The following is an 18,351-nucleotide window of genomic DNA, read 5'->3' as shown; positions in this document are numbered from 1 at the left end:
AAGATTGATGTAAGTAACCGAGTTTATAATACCGCTAGATTGGATACTCAAAGGGTACACTATAGAAAGACCAGATCACGCTGTATTAGATACACGGTTAACAACGAGGAATCAAGAACCAGAGTAACACTGATGTAAATTCGTGATCAAAACTATTAACTTCTAATCCGAACACTAACTAGCAACAATATGAAAACTATTCAAAATATATTTATATTCTTTTGAGGGTTCGAGGACATGAACTGTGTACATCCATTAAGAATAGTTCATATACTGTTTCTCCAATTCACATGCAGAGTAACTTGTAGAAGACATCAATAGATACATTAATTGTGTAATATCTATTTACACTTTATAGTATCATTCTTTTCTTTTCTTTAAACTACCTATTTATAAAGGCTACTTTCTGATCGGTTAGAAACTAGTCGGGAATTTGTTGCAGTTGTTTTCTAAGCCCGTTCCTATACTACACTCTCACCATAGATTTATTTTTACCTAACGCTAATTATCATAAGTAAGCTGTGAGAAAATGAAAAGAAATTTATTCTGATAGGTGGTCATGTGCTTATTTGTGGGTTTTTTTATAACTACATATCATGTAATTTAAGAGCATCAACGCTTTATAGCATCAAATATATACTGATTTTTTACCACAGAACGCAATTACGACTATTTATTATCGGATAGGAACGATAGACACATGTAAATGGTTTAAACGCTTAAATTTCAAACATAAGACCATCGGTTTGAAACTTATTGCACGCGAACTGAGTGAGGATTATTAGGTCACTCTAGAACAATAGCCAGTTTGAGTACAGCACAACTGATAGTTTAGTTATTAAATGACCTGGTCTGTAAGACAACATTTAAGTAAGCTGAATAGTTTTGTCAGAGAACTCTTCATGTGTAAAACGATGATCAGATAAATAAATAGAGTTAATTTGATTATTTCAAAATAAAGATAATGGCCAGACACTATCAGCAACAAGTTACTGTGGGAGACAACAAACCAGATTCCAGCGGAGGAAGAAATCAGGAAGGAGCGCTGGAAATAGATTGGGCACACTTTGAGGAAATCACCCAATCGCGTCACAAGACAAGCCCTCACATGGAATCCTGAAGGTCAATGGAGAAGAGGAAGACCAAAGAACACATTACGCCGAGAAATAGAAAGACATGAGAAGAATGAACAAAAAATGGATAGAACCAGAAAAGAAGGCCCAGTACAGAGTGGGTTGGAGAAAGCTGGTCGGCGGCCTATGCCCCATTGGGAGTAACAGGCGTAAGTAAGTAAGTAAGTAAAATAAAGATGATGTTCTTCGTCAAACATTGTATCAGTAGTTGAAACAAAAGAACATTTTTCTCATCATACAGGGTCATGAAAATGCATATACCAAGAAAAATTGAAAGCTTTTAAATTGAGTGATCCAGTGGAGGGGAAGTTTCAGTGTAATGGTAGTAGTAGCACTAATGCTACTTACTTGACATGCACAAGTGCATGAATGGAAACCACATGAAAAGTAAATCATATCACAGATAAAATATAACAAAAAATAATACTGAATACGTCTTGCAAAACGAAAAAAACATTTCGATTGTATATACATAAATTGTACTACAAAAAGGCACACAGCCAATTCATAAGTGCAACACACAGTACATACATAACACACCAGTAGTGAACACAATCATATAACAACAACTAGGGTATCATAAAATAATTTAAAAAAAAGAAAGACACAGATGAACGAACACATAGATGCACATTTATACATGCTACCATTATCATTAAATAACTCTAATTGTTTGTTTGAGTGAAACTAAACTGTACCAACGACTCAATCAGATTTGAGTTGATAACTTCTGGATATCCTATATGAATGACTCAAAACGGTATAACGAATAGCTGATCACTTATTCAGAGCTCGGTACAATTTGCCTACATATCTACAAATGCATCTGTTGTGGAACCTGCAGAGTGAATAATGATAGGGTGTGAAATTTGAATAACAGAACAAGGCTCACTACTAATACACACTATATATAAAAAGAGTAATTGTTACAGGTTGAGCATACTTGGTGAGATTCGGGGCATAGTAAAGAATGATTGTGTTGTAGTCTTTCAAGGTCCCTTTGTACATAACATTTTAGCATAATCTATGAAATGTTCAAAGTATCTTCAAAGTTTTGTAGATTTGAATCCAAATAGTCATTTTACATAAGTCTCCTTTCACAAGTCTGAAATGTTAACCTCAACTCCTAGTTCTACACTGATTTATAATTGTTAATTCTAACCTTGATTCGGTTACTGCGATAAATAATTCTACCTGGCAAATTTTCTCTAACCACATCAAAAAGTATTATAAGTCTACATTATAAGTTTCTTTTTAATAACTAAACACTGTTTCCTGATTGGACAACGATAATTTACCTAGGGCCGTCATAGTATAGTATAATTTTACTAATATAAATATGAGAAGGGGTTTTGCGGAGATTTTAGTAATTTTATAGAGTTGAGATCATGATTCAATTGAAGCTAGACCAACATGGAAAACCTGGAAGCATTGGACCGCCGTTTCGTCCTATTGTGGCACTCCTCAGCAGTGCGCATCCACAAATACGCTTCACGAGATTCGAACCCAGGACCTACCAGTCTCGCGCCCGAGCACTTAACCTCCAGATCACTGAGCCGGCATTCAACGATGTTAATGTCTAACTTGAATAAACTTAAATAAATCCAATATAAATATGCTTTGAAAACAAACAAATTCATGTTCTTCACAAGAGGAAAATCACAATGATAATGAATATGACAACGTTGACAACAGTAAAAAAAAACACTGCAACGCATGCTTGCATAAAATAGTAACAAACATTGAAATAGATGAAATAAAATAATCAATAATATTTGTGTATGTGTGTGTGTGTGTGAAAAACAAACCATTTCATTGAGTTCTTGTAACCACTGACGCCCAATGGATATAAAAAGAGGAAAGGAAGGAATAGTCAAGAAATCAAAATATATATGGGTTAATTTTTTGAACAATAGTAAGATATACTATAACTGACCTGTAAAAATGCACACAGATTATTGAGAATAGGATATGATGACAATGAGATAAGTCAAAGATAATTAATTAAGATTTGAAAATATGAGGTTATTAGATTAGATTGATGTTAGTTGGCGCATAATCAAATGATTGATTTCGGCGAAATGATTAACAAGTTAAGTGATTACCATGAAACATAAACACCCTTGATTCGATTTCTCCTGTGGTAATGAGGTTATAGATTCACACTACCAATGAAAGGTCAAATTATTAGGATGAAATAGCTATTCAGTGCTTATTATCAGAAGAGGGTTTTTGTGGAGATTTAGTATTTTCATAGTTGAAAGCGTGAGTCCATTGAAGCTAGACCACCAGGACGAAACCACAATAGTAGGAAACGGCCGTCCAGTGCTTCCAGGTTTTCTCTGGTGGTCTAGCTTCAATTGACTCACGCTTTCAACTATTCAGTGCTTGTTGATTTTTATATATAGATGATGAAAACTATGAAATTCGAATCATGCATCGAACCTCAATGCCTGATGTACACAACTCAACAAAAAAATACGAATGAATTTGATACAAATATTTCTAATTTATCATAGTTCATGGTTTCATCAACCACTTGGACAAGTGTTAGTCAATAGTATTACTGAACGATTTGAATCGTCAAAACTTATATCAGCGGAAATTATTGCAATTTAGTCATCAAAGAGAGTTTACAGGTTTAACACTAAACACTGTACATATGGTTTTACAAGCTGAAATGAGTGAAATAGAATAAACATGTGACTAAATGGTAAGACAACCAATGATTATACTATTGAGCGCGAGATTACCAGAGACTCATATTATGTAGAGATACTCTTCTTTTCAATTGCATGTTTTTTTTAAACAATAAACAATAATATCTCAAATTTAAGGCAAATTATCAAACTAACATCAAGGTATAGGGTAGTGGAGATTACTGAGTTTTATTGAGATCATGAACCGATCAATGTTCGACCACCGTCGAAGACCTGAAAGCACTAGACAGTCGTTTCGTTCACAACCTTGTATTGATAATGATTATGTGCTGACTAAAGATTAGCTTAGAGAGGTAATTCTTGGAGTTTTAGTGAAAAGCCGTGACAAGTGCAGCTAATCTGTGTTGGATCTGAGGTAGTTATCCACCGAAAACAATGAATGATGGTCGTGCAATATCATGGATTGGTTGAAGTCAGGCATTAGCACAGTTGGATGCCGGCCTAGTGGTCTAGAAATTAGGCGTTCGCAATTGCGGGATCGTAGGAGCTCAATGCTGAGGAGCCCGTATTAGGAGGAAACGGCCGTCCTCCAGTGCTTTCAGGTTTGCAATAGTTATCTAACATTGATCCGTTCACGATCTTCATGTAGGATCAAGGTGTATGTTTACCATGAACTTTATCTCACAAAACAAAACGACTGTAAATGAGGATTATTCAATAAGTTAAACAAACTGACGATCTTAGTTACGCTTGTCCTGGTGTTGTCATCAGTTTAGTTGGCAATCATCCCTACAATTACATTTCTATATCAAATCTTAGACACTTTTATAATACGAGAATAAAGAAAAAATATAACATGCAACAAAAGATTGGAACAGCAGTGAGAATGTAACAATTGATGTTGTTACATATCTACGTGATTTATCCTAACCATTGGACAGATGAATTATTCTAATCTTTCCAGTTATTCTATCATTTATATATGTTGTGATGTTCAGTATGAGTATATGACATTATGTGTGTATTTCTATACTTGATCGTATGCATATTCATGCTTATAGAAACTTGGTCATATTCACAATTAATTGATCACTGGGTGGTGATCAATGTCATGTGTGTCAAGTCCTTCTTAGTGCAGATCGAATGCTATAAATTTGTTGAGTCAGTGTGTATAACCGAACTCTAATTCTTGATACTATTCTCTGGATTAACTGTTCAATATTAGCATAGATATCCTAAATACAACTTATAATCGACTTTTTGGAAATATATTATTGTTCTAAACGTGGAATATGCAATTCATGAACATTATTAAAGATTCGAATACATTGAAGTTAGACAACGAAGATCATTAACTAAAGCAGTATAAGAAGGAGGTTTTGTGGAGATTTTAGTGATTTTATATAGTTGAGATCATGAGTCAATTGAAGCTAGACCACCATGGAAAACCTGGTAGCACTGGACGGCCGTTTCGTCCTATTGTGGGACTCCTCGTGGATGCGCACTGCTGAGGAGTCCCAGGTTTTCCATAGTGGTCTAACTCCAATTGACTCATGATCTCAACTATATAAAAAAAGTATAAGTTAGTGGCTGATATGAAAAACAAACGAGAAAATGTTTTTAATCAACTTACACGTTTACGAACTTTAATTAATTCCTCTTGAGCTAATTCTGAATTCGATGTTGAAAACATACAATCTAACATCATATTTCTAGGCATCGTTTTAGATGATGCTATACGAGTATTTTTCATTTGAAATATTTTCTCTTTTAATTCTAGTAATCTTGTTTTCAGTTGCTTCAGTGGTTTCTAAAAAATAAAAACAACATATATATGTACATCAAACTAGTCTGATATAAGCAGAGATGGATAGTGGCTAGCAGTGGAATCCAGGACTGACCAGTCGCAGTCCTAACACATCGATGGGAAGATTCAAACAAGTAATACAAAGTGAATTTAGTCTGATATAAATTTAAAAACGTTGATTGATTACTGAGGCGGTTAGGACATGTGTTAAGTATATACCCATCTACCACCTAACTCAACGAGTGATGTTGTCTAGTGTAAGAGTAGTTTGAAAGAAATCTAGGGCCATTCAAACCAAGCAGTGGAAGGAGTCTAAGAAGTCATTGACAATTGTACTGAGCCATGTTAGCGGATATATACTATCTGGTTGGGGTTTGTGTCATTATGGTAACCAGTGGCTAGAGACTTTGAATGACATATCTCGAAATCGTGTTGAGATGCGGCAGGTGAACCCAGTCTTTTTTCTTCCATAAGATCCTAAGTCTCCAAACTACTTATAATCCTTTTATTTCATCGCCTTATATTTCACAGAATCGTATCTTCGACGCTTGATCTTATCCATCACCACTAATATTATAACTATCTCTACTACTCTGGTATCAGCCTGATGATTTCATCTCGCTATGCTAATGGGTTATGGCAACTTGGACCGATGTACACATGTACCAAGATGCGCTTGGTTGACTGATTGACAAACGTCATGTTTATTTGATTTTTTAGTGCTGATGGAATTTCATAGATCAATTTGAAATTGATTTACCATAGTTCTCAGCCAGTTATATGCAACATGAAACATGTATAGATCGGTTTGTATTGTCAAACCCGATCAACAAACTGAGATGAAACTTTCGCGGAGAATTACAGTATGGTTAATACAGTCACAAAATTAGGTATTCGAGACACAACTCAAGAAAATACAGCTTTGTGAAATAAAAAATAATTATAGGCAATTATGAAACTTGGGATCTAACGGAAGATATAGTGAATGCACCTACGTAAATGCGAACGACTTTATGTCACGTCGCCTATCATCTGGAACCGATGGTCACGATAATCGTGAGGACCCCAACCAGTTAGTTTGCACCTACCATCATGGCTCAGTTCAATAGTCAGTTTCTTCATCGACTGATGTCACGTATTGGTTTGCACTACCCCCTGCCGCCTTTATGTTGCTTACTAATTACTCACTTTATGGTTCCACTAAATCCCAGTCTTGCTTCGAAAAACCGTGGTCAGACAACCGTAACATTGTGTAATGAATTAACAACAGTCATGCTGTGAGACAACAGATAGTTTAATGTCAAAATCCATGTGTAAAATTTAGATCTGGAACATCTAACAATCATTTAACAGTACCACTCCATCGATTAAACACCAAGAATTTGCATACAATACTGATTAAATTCAAAAATATGATGTTTAGATGGGAATGTATCACATATCTTCAAAACATAAACATATATATCCAAGATAAACACAAGAAAAACAAATTTTACGCTTCAACATTAACAATAATAATAATAATAAACCTTACTTTGGGGAGAACTTTTGAATCAAATACTGGTTGACCCGGTGCTAATGGTGGCTTGAAATTATTTGTATCCAAGTCAAGATAGGCAATGCCACCATTAGGTGGTAAACGGAAAAAATCAAAAAATCTTGAGTCCATTCCAATTAAATATGGTGAAGGTGATTGAATCACATGAATACAGCCCATATATATGTATGGAATATATACAACAGTCCATTTCAATGGGAATATCATCTGTAAAAAAATTAACAATTGAAGTAACGAGAAAAATTATGATGATTAAAAACAATTATCGATTGTTTTTTTTATAGTCTACATGATGGACTGCTGATCTAAGTTACAGCAACTATTGAGAAACAGGAAACACTACGAAAGTGTTTCATCCCAGTATGAAACACCTGAATGGTAGAAAGAGGGGATTGAACCAAAGAACTTCGATTCTAAAGGCGAGCTCCTAACTTTAAGACAAGGCATAGAATGGTCAATATGTATAACTTCAATCAATTCATAATATTCTAGGACTATTTTTTTGTATGATAACTGATAACTGTTGATTATATTCAATATGAGAAAAGTATTTATTTATTTAAACATATAAACATTGGTACAAGGGAATCTGAACTTCCCAACTCCCCTAGGTGGGTCTTCCATACCCACCAATCGATTTGAGCACCGGACACTAGCTTTTCATCCTCTCAATTTCGTAAACACCGCCGCTCCAAGAAGGCAGTGAGTAGGACTTCTCTGGTAGTGGCTGTATACTTATGATCATGTGAGAGCATTTCGAAAGAGAGAACTGGCCTTCCCCACCCTCAGTCGTACCAACATATTTGGAGGCAAACTGAAGGGCCAAGTCCGGATTATACCTATAGACTGTCATGGATTTTTTTAATTATTCTAACAAAAAAATTGATACAGCCAATAACAACAAAACTATTTTCGAAAAAGTATAAATAAAGAAGTCGATTACACAATATTTGGTTAAAGTCTAATTAAAGGGACAAACCAGTCAGCATGGAGAATGTTACTTTTTTAAGATTTTGTACGAAATGCAAATATCATGTACAACGAATAGTAGGAAAATACCTTTGTATACTGTATATTGTATTTTTGACAATCATACAGTGAAAACAATAGTGTTAAATGTATTCAATCCCCTATTCTTTCTCTCAGGATTGTTTATAATAGGTAAATTGATATTATCCTGAAATTTTAACCACAAAACCTCAACCTAGTGGTCACTACATTTTATGAACAGACTAATTAGATAAAATCTCTGACAGTTCTGACCGAACTTCATTTAGTCATATGGCTACAGAGTAATTGGATATTAGAACTGATTTGAGTTAGTGATTAAAACTATTAACTCCTAATCCAAACACTAACTAGCAACAATATGGAAACTATTCAAAATATATTTGAATTCTTTTAAGGATTCAAAACATGAAAGATGTACATCCATCACGAACAGTTTATATGCAGAGTAACTTGTAGAAGACATTAATAGATACTGTTATAACTTGTGGCCGAGTAGATGCCCAGTTAATGTATGACGTGATAAGACCGCCAATTAGAGAGCAGAGAATTATCGATTAGAACAGTGACACACGAAAAGCGTACGAGCAGTCTAGAGTGCGTATCGGCCTTGCTTTCTGCCTAGCCCAGCCAGTTAAGTCCAGAACACTAATAACAGCCTCTGCGGTATGAATCATTGTATTTCAAACACACTGAGTTTATATACCAAACAGACTGACCACATAGTACCAATAAAATAGCAATTAAAATTTGCACAAGATTCAGCCAAATGTGGCTGTGAATGTGGGAGGCAGTAATTATTGAACCAGGGATAACTCAAGAATGGTAAATCGTATAATAATAGTCTATAGGTCAAAATAAAGCTTATAATAAGGGGAACACGAATATGAATAGTTTGGTTATTTAGCAATTATACGATAAAAATTATATGCATAATATTGGTCCATAAATAGATCCCAAATTTACCATTCACTATTGTTATCCGGCCATAACAGATATATTAATTGTGTAATATCTATTTACACTCTGTAGTATTATTCTTTTCTACAAACTATCTATTTATAAAGGCTACCTTATGGCCGGCTAGAAACTAGTCGGGAGTTTGTTGCAGTTCTTTTATAAGCTTTTCCCGATACTATAAGTTTTACTCACAGGATTTCACTATAATGATATTTTAGAAATTCTTAATACATTGTTTTCTGAGAATTATTCTAGCTTCTGGACAATTAGGTATTCTATACATTAAATATTTAGCCCTGTTAATTATTCACTTTAAACATTTGTCATTCATTTGTATACAATAGTATGTGCCTATCAACTTATGTGTGTTTTACACGTGGTTCATTTTCATCTACATACATAAAAAATGATTCATACTTAAATATTTTAAGTAGTAGTTATGTAATCACTGGTATTCTTCTACCTTATTTAATTTATTTATTTAAACACATACATATTGTTACAAAGGGGCACCAGATACATATGAGCCACACAAAACAATGAGAATGGGAAGAGAAAAGGGATAAGATGCATATATAAAAAAAATAAGAGTAATGGGGAGGGACTGAAATGTACAACCAGAAGAGCTCTCACAGTTAGGAAAGTTATAGCCACTCTTTATGAAGAAAGTAAAAGAAGGTTACAGCAGGATCGCCACTGGTTTCTATTCTCAGCCATATCTGATAACGTCTCTAGCCACTGTGTTGCACCATCTCTCGGATCCCAACCAGGGAGTCGTGAAGGACCAAACAGAAGCTAGTGCTGTACAGCTTTCTTTCACACCACGACACCATGTCATACACTGACCACCTCTCCACTTTTTCCAACCAGTCCCAGCGTCGACAAATAATGCACGACGTGGAATTCTCTGGGGCGACATTCGTAGAACATGTCCAAGCCACCGAAGTCGGTGTTTCAAGATGGTGACACCAATTAAATTATTGTCTCTGCGCCCGAACACACGATGCCGAACCTCTGTATTACTAACATGGTGTTGCCACTGGATGTCAGCAATCCTCCGGAGACAACGATGATCGAACACAGAGAGTTGTCTAACATCCTCAACTCGGAGAGGTCAGTTTTCACAAGCATAGAGCAAAACTGCTCTCATCGACGCGTTGTAGATCCGACCTTCTATCTGGGTATTAATGAATTTTTGAAACATATGTTGTATCTGAATGAGATTATATTATGGGTAACTCCTAGGATCTGTTTACGGACTGCTGTTATATATATTCTTATTGTATAACTATTATGTAATTAGATCGGCTTGTTGTTCATAACTGTTATTATTCACTTTATGCTATGATGCAGTCTGCTCTGCTTGTATATAAACTGCGTATATCTGAAATATACGATTCATACAGTGGCGGTTGAAAATTGTGTTCTGGACTAAATGGGCAGGACTAGACAAGAAGGATTAATAAGGATTCAGAGTTGACTCCTTCTAGTAATTGACTGGATTATGAAGAACTCGACATCTGAAGGGAAATACGGAATACAATGGACTTCTCAGAATTAATTAGATGATTTGGACTTCGCAGATGACCTAACCCTCCTATCTCATACACACGAACAAATGCAGATGAAGACCGCAAATGTAGCAGCAGCTTCTGAATCAATAGGCCTCCACATTCACAAAGGAAAAAGCAAGATTCTCAAATGCAACACGGAGAACACCAACCCAATCACACTTGATGGCGAAACTCTGGAAGAGGTGGAAACATTCAAGTACATGGGGAGCATCGTTGATAAACAAGGAGGATCGGATGCAGATGTAAATGCGAAAATTGGCAAAGCAAGGGCAGCATTTCTACAATTGAAGAGCATATGGAACTCAAAACAACTCTCAACCAATTTCAAGGTCAGAATCTTTAATACGAACGTCAAGACAGTCCTACTGTATGGAGCTGAAACGTGGAGAACTACTACGACCATCATCAGGAAGGTACAAGTATTTATAAACAGTTGTCTACGCAAAATACTCAACATCCATTGGCCGGATACTATCAGCAACAGCGTTTTATGGGAGAGGACAAACCAGCTTACAGCTGAAGAGGAAATTAGGAAAAGACGTTGGAAGTGGATCGGACATACATTAAGGAAATCACCAATGTGCATCACGACTCAATCCCTAACTTGGAATCCGGAAGGGAAGCGGAAAAGAGGAAGGCCAAAGAACACACTACGCCGGGAAATAGAAGCAAATATAAAAAGGATGAATGTTAACTGGAAAGAACTGGAAAGGATTTCCTAGGACAGAGTTGGATGGAGAATGCTGGTGAGCGGCCTATGCTCCTCGACGAGGGGTAACAGGCGTAAGTAAGTAAATAAGTAAGAGTTGACTCAAGGCTGCTAGTGCTGTTTGACATGTCATTAGTTTAGCTCAGGAACAAGACCATATAAGTCGGTATTCTGATTGGAGATTTTGTCATGTTACCATTGACACGAGCAAAAGTCATAACAATATACATATCGAAAACTTATTTTGTGCTTTACTTATTTTATTCCATTGTCATTAACACAATCAAATCGAAGTATAATATATACGTGAGGTTATTAAAGTTTTTACATATTTTACTACCATCATTCATTATCAATCAATGGAGTCACATTTAGTGGTTACGATATGTTAATTTTAATTTTAAATTAAATTAAAATGTTAAACGAAAGCTTATTATAAATAGAATACATAAACATAGTAATCCAGTTATGGTGTAACCATAGAATACAAATATAATGAATAATAATTCGAAGAAACCAATTCCAACTTTTACAATATTCATTATGTTATTAGATAGATATATGAACCAAGGAATTTATAACCTTATAACATCTTTTATTAAAACCAGACCACTCGTTATGATGCATACCATAAATAATCATGATTCTTATCTATGCTATTATTATCCAATCATATTTGATTGAATGACTGGTCGTGTGATTAGATGTATTGATTCTACTACCTACGCCATCATAAACAAACCATGTACAACGTAATTAACCATTATTTCATATAATCGATAAATAAAGTACAACGGGCATGTGTAACGTAATATTTATACTATAAAATAATTAAAGAAATTACATAATATGTAAAATTCGAGATATTTTGGTATTGTGAATGATACATCGTTATTATATGATCTTTTGAGGGACGAACTATATGGTACTGACTGCTTTGTATCCATGCATACAAAACATATAAACAATTCATCAAACATAGATGGTTATTCAGATGGACATTGTCTACAAAACAGAACTTTTATGAATTACTTTTATGAATTAGGGCTTGATTGATTCGTTGAACAAAGTCGTATGGCTTACTGTACAGGGACAGGATGACAGTAAGGTGGTCTCCGTTAGAAAGCAAGAACCATTAGAGATGTTAGTGTTTTACAATGAAAGGAGGGGGCCAAGTAATGTTAATCATAGAAAAAGTACACCTTACTTTACCTTTGGTAATAAATCATTTTAAATTATGGAGCTAACAAATTACAAACTTTTCACAGAAAGACCGTGTAACTCTAAGGAGTTGTTCCTTTGGCTCTGTGGTTAAATTTCTAGATCCCCACAATCACTACTAATTCAGTTTTATTTTCAGATCTCTAAGAAAGAAGTATTCTTTCACGGTATGATCAACTGTAAAGTGACTATCCCTACAATACATCACTAACAGTAACTGAAATAATCTGAGAGTTGGTTGCTCATGAGACCGAATGAATTGAAATCAAAGACAAGATCATCAACAAGAAAAAAAAGGTTTTTTATTGAATAAAATGATATGCTTATATTATAAAATATTAACACAACAATGTCATGGATAAATTCACTTAGTGTTACTTGTTTGCATCTTCCCATTGATGATTAGGACTGCAACTGGTCAGTCCATAATTGGCATGTGTGCATACTGTGCGTATTGCCTCGATATAGCCTTATTTCACAAGTATTGTAAGCAAAGATGGATAGTGGCTAGCAGTGGAATCCAGTTAGAAGCGCGTTTCGTCCTATTTGGGACTCATCAGCTGGATGTACCTGAAGCGAAAGGTACTGGGTGAGTGAACATCAACTCTGAGATGCAGGTACATCCAACTGACGAGCCCCAAATAGAGATGAAACCGTGCGTCCACGTGCGTCCTGAATTCCTCCGCTAGCCACTATCTATATTTGCTTAGAATGTCATGGATGGTTTTAGAAAATCAGTTTCCAGGTCATGCACACATACTCTCTAATCAATTAAAACCTGATTGTTACATCTAATTCATTTGTGTGATATCACTTATCTACCTACGAATTCTATTTTATCAATGAACTTGTAAAAATGTTATCTACTATCAATAAAATAAACTGAAATAATCTGTACCATTGTAAAAAATATTAAAAGTTCCGAATGGCTAGCTAGAGTAAAACATTTATGTTCATGTTTCATTGAACTAATTATGTACTAGTAAATCATGAATAATTAAAAAAGTTATGTACCGTTTTTCTAGTTGTTACCAATAACATTGTGAAATACTTAATGCATAACGGATACAAATTGTTTAATCTTTAACCCTAGTTGTTTTAAAAACAATATTGATTGATTCAATAGTGGATTATTATTGAAAGTGAAAATGTTCAACCTTACAAAGATACTTCATAATGAAATATTAATGATTTACTTATAAATCAAGTGATCAAGATACATGTGAGGGCTGTGATACTGCCCACGCGCCCAAACCGAAGAGACTGATTTTCTTAGGGGGCTACACCCAGAGCCTTTGATCTAAAGGTCTGATCCACAAGACAGTGGAGCATCGTGAGGAGATGCAGTTCAATGGTAGCTGGTGACCAACCATTGGTTCATACACCATTTGTTCCTTCACGATACTGGAGTCAGCCCATCTGCACCATTGGTTTGGAATCAGGATTTTCCAACTCCCCTAAGTAGACTCGCCGTGTCCGCTGACCCGGTTAAAGCGTCGGACATTCTCTTTTCATTCTGTCAATTTCGTAAACAACAGTAATGCCATGAGAAGGCAGTGAGTAGGACTTGCCTGGCAGAGGCTATATACGCGTGGCTATGTGAGAGCATTTGGAGAGGGAGAGCGGACTCTCCCCACTCTCGGCCGTACCAGGGTATTTAGTTTCCTATTTAAATTATATTACTCAGTTGTGCAAAACAACGAAAGTGAGGTGAGGTTCGAACCTGTGACATATCACGAAAGCTATCAATCTGTCAATAACTTTTAAGAATTATTCCTAATACAAAACTTCAAATAACATTTATGTGTACAGTTTCCTCAAATTAGAATAATTACTGATTGAAATGAAAATATTAAAAACCGTGAATTTTCTACACTGAATATAATAATTCCACTCATTCAAACTATTAAACTCCAAATCGAATGACAATGTTAAAAAGGTAGATGTTATAAATTAATGAATTAATTCGTCATTAATTATTTTAGTCAATCATGAACAATAGAGGAGAGGTTTGACACAAATTTGCCTTAGGACGACAAGATAAACAGTAAAGTAATTGAAATAATTCACTTAGTATTGTTTGCTTGAATCGTCCCATTGATATTTAGGACTCTTATTAGTATATGTGCGTACTGTGCATATTGCCTCGATATAGCCTTATTTCACAAGCGAAAGGTACCGGGTTCGAGTCCCAGAGTGAACATCAACTCTGAGATGCAGGTGCATCCAGCTGACGAGTCCCAAATAGGACGAAACGCGCGTCCTGGATTCCACTGCTAGCCACTATCCATCTTTGCTTACAATTGAAATAATGTTGTAACAATAATAGTGAGAAAGACTGACGACTGAGAATATATCTTGAAAAGACAAAATTAAATTAGAAACAATTTGTTCAAAGAAACAATGAAGCTGAATATCTAGAGTAAGATAAACAGTAAATGCTTAGGCTTTATAGTTAATAATTTCTGACCTATTTCATTCAGTCTCCAATCACTTATTGCAGATATTGTGCAGACCTTAGCCAGATAGTCTGTATTTCCCTTCAATAGTATTTACTGGTACACATTTGAGCAAAATTATACATATATTGATATTGAAAACCAAAACACTTGGAAAAACTTATAGTCTAATAATAATAATAATAATAATAATCAGAAGGGGTTTTGTGGAGATTTCAGTATTTTCATAGTTAAGTGCTCTGACGCGAGACTGTTAGGTCCTGGGTTCGAATCTCGCGAGTGCGGGTTCGTGGATGCGCACTGCTGAGGAGTCCCATAATGGGAAGAAACGGCCGTCCGGTGCTTCAAGGTTTTCCATGGTGGTCTAGCTTCAATTGACTCATGATTTCAACTTTGAAAATAATAATAATAAAAAACTTACATATATCAAGGCTTCACCAATATCACTCAATACTGAATGTCGTACAGATGACATAAGAATTTTTTGTTCAGTAAGTAGTTGAACTAATAACTGAATAATTAAATCCACACTTAAATTATCCAAAAGACGAAAGAATGATTCACAACTATTGAAGGAGAATAAAAATAGATGAACATAGTGTATCTGTGATAAAAATAATAATAAAATCTTAACCAGTTATCCATAAAAATTGATTGGTATAATGATTAGATATAGTAGAATCAACAGTTAAAATGTGGTATATATGACAAAAGATTTGTCTGACATGGGAAAATCCTATAAAGTGAGTGTCCCAGATATTAGTTAGATGTTTACGCACAAGACTATACTAGTTCAATATTTAGATACTTTTTATCAACCGAACTAATCAGTAATCTATTTCGTTTACACTAAGACCATCATAATTGTACAGCAAACAAAGCTGATGACTAGCGCTATGAAACTATTGAAAATATAAATTTTCACAACCATGATTTACAGCTAAAAAGTACTGATTACATCTCAGCAAAAGGAACAACTCATGATGTTGGTAGGTCATAGATTAAATTAAGGCATGCTGGAGAACGATGACTGGCTTATTTTGAACCAATCAGCACCAAAGGATAGGCGAGTCCAGAACCTTCCTGTATGTAGATTACTAAATAAATATACATTATCTTAACTTCAAATCCAATTTAGTTAACTCGTTTTTTCATTTTGGCATATAATACTTTACTGTTTAAACGATGTTTTGGTTTTAGAGACTAATCTAGTGAGGTAAAGTTCCCTAAGAATACTAAATCATACATATAACTGAGATGGATAAGAAGACGTTTAATATTGTTCAGATTTACTCCCAGTATGAGAAAAGAAAACAACGCACATCATCATTACTATCATCAGTTATAACTGTGATCGATACAGAAAGCGGGAAAACATATCAGTATTTGCTATTGATCACCAAGACAATTACATTTTAGTCCTTTTTCTCAATAGTAAAAGTGCAATTTAGTGCGTACACACGCCCACATACACACAGATTATGTATGTATGTGTTTATGTAGATAATCAATTACAAAAAAGAATTATAATTATATGGAAATTACAATAAAGATAATGCCAAAAGCATTTGGTTAATAGAAGATGCACGCTTACACACACACACACATAAGTAGTATAGAATAACGTTTCTCTTGTTTGTAATATTAATCATTGTGTATTATGAGTATAAGAATAATAAAAGACGAATATGTATTTCTTGAGTTAATCTGTCTATTTATCTACATATAGATCGGCATATTCTTTTTTACTTCATAAAAAGGTAATGGATAATGTGGTAGTAGTAAAAATATGACGAACTCAACAATACCATGAATATACTCATACAAATATGCGATTATTAAAAGTAAAGTCTACATGGTATGTGCATGAATGTCTTTTCACAATTGATTGATCACTCGGTGGTGATCAATGTCATGCGTGTCAAGTCCTTCTTAGTGCTGATCGAATGCTATCGATCAAGTTGCAATGTGGCTACTAGTCTAGGTGGCTCGACACTGCGTGCAGGGTCTAGGGTTTCCTGTTGACCAACTCCAACCACCTTGAACGCCTTTTGTTAGTTAATCAATTATAAAGAACGTAGAACTTTGAATATTATGTTTATTGATTCAAGTTGGCACACTCCAACATCAGTGCAGCGAGATGAAATTGTCAGAGCGAATCTCAGTAACAGTATCAATGGTAGTAGGACAGCTTAGGTCTAGACGACATGGTTCGGAATGGATTCATGGAATAAAATACAGTGTGAAATGGAAATGTACCATTATAATCGATTCTGAGCCATATCATCTAACATATTTAACCATTAATAATGATAATAGCGTGGATCCCAATCAGGTAATGTAAACTTATCAACACACAGCGATCTAACAGTAAATAACCTCATCGACTGTTATAACACGTCTAGGTTTGGCTACCCCTAGCTTTCTTCTAGTCTACTTCTAAATCAGTTAGTATTGTCTTTTGTAGTGTAGCATAATGATGAGAAATAAATGTTTCTTATTCTCTACTTCATTCAAAACTAAGAACAGAATTAACTACTTAAAAGGTAAACATATTCAAACATGAATCATACTAAATAATCCAAGGTTTATGTATATCAATTATGTTCTTAGGATTGGATTCAATTAACAGTGTATGATAATTAACGCTTCGTTAACCAGCTTACATAGAGTAAGACCACTAAGAATTAATAAGAAAGGGTACCTCTTAACGTAATATACACAATATTATGTGTCAGTCAGTCAGCTACAACGTAGGACCAGGCACATATATGCATCGGTCCAAGTTGCCATACCTCGTTAGCACAACAAGATCAACACCGGATTCATAGTAGTTAATCTAGTGGTGGTGGTAGTATACAAATTATAGGTTGTATATAAGGATATAGTATAGGAAGGAAGATAGATATGAAGCAATTTTAATCTCAAGGTTTAAGGGAAGATCGAGAGTGTATACACCTACGCCATTGAGATCGATTCTGAGCCATGTCACATAGTCTCCAACCATTGGTTACGATAGTCACGCGGCATCAGTGTTTGAAGTCACTAACTTCTAGCCTGAGCCATGTTGGCAGATGCAGACTACCTGGTTGGGGTCCGCGTGACTATTATTATTTATTTATTTAAACACATATATATTGGTACAAGAGGGCACCAGATACAACATATGCGCCACACAAAATAATGAAAGTAGGAAGAGAAGGGATGAAAAGATAAGGCGGACTGAAATGTACAACCAGAAGACTCTTTCAGTTAAGAAAGT

General features: G+C 35.0%; 1 protein-coding gene across 1 annotated transcript in view; it reads right to left on the bottom strand.

Annotated features, from left to right (window-relative positions):
• Smp_125290 (IPR001194 DENN,domain-containing protein) overlaps positions 1–18,351 on the bottom strand; it is a gene marked incomplete at both ends in the record, with an annotated part of 71,900 nt that overhangs the window by 39,245 nt on the left and 14,304 nt on the right. Inside the window, 3 exon segments of the mRNA XM_018794334.1 lie at positions 5,427–5,603; positions 7,135–7,365; positions 15,511–15,655. Coding sequence (XP_018648757.1) covers positions 5,427–5,603; positions 7,135–7,365; positions 15,511–15,655 — 553 coding nt within the window.

Source organism: Schistosoma mansoni, chromosome 1, assembly GCF_000237925.1.
Source record: "Schistosoma mansoni strain Puerto Rico chromosome 1, complete genome".
NCBI classification, from domain to species: Eukaryota; Metazoa; Platyhelminthes; class Trematoda; order Strigeidida; family Schistosomatidae; genus Schistosoma; species Schistosoma mansoni.
Note: the sequence above shows the minus strand (reverse complement) of the source record. Positions and strands in the feature narration are given on the sequence as shown.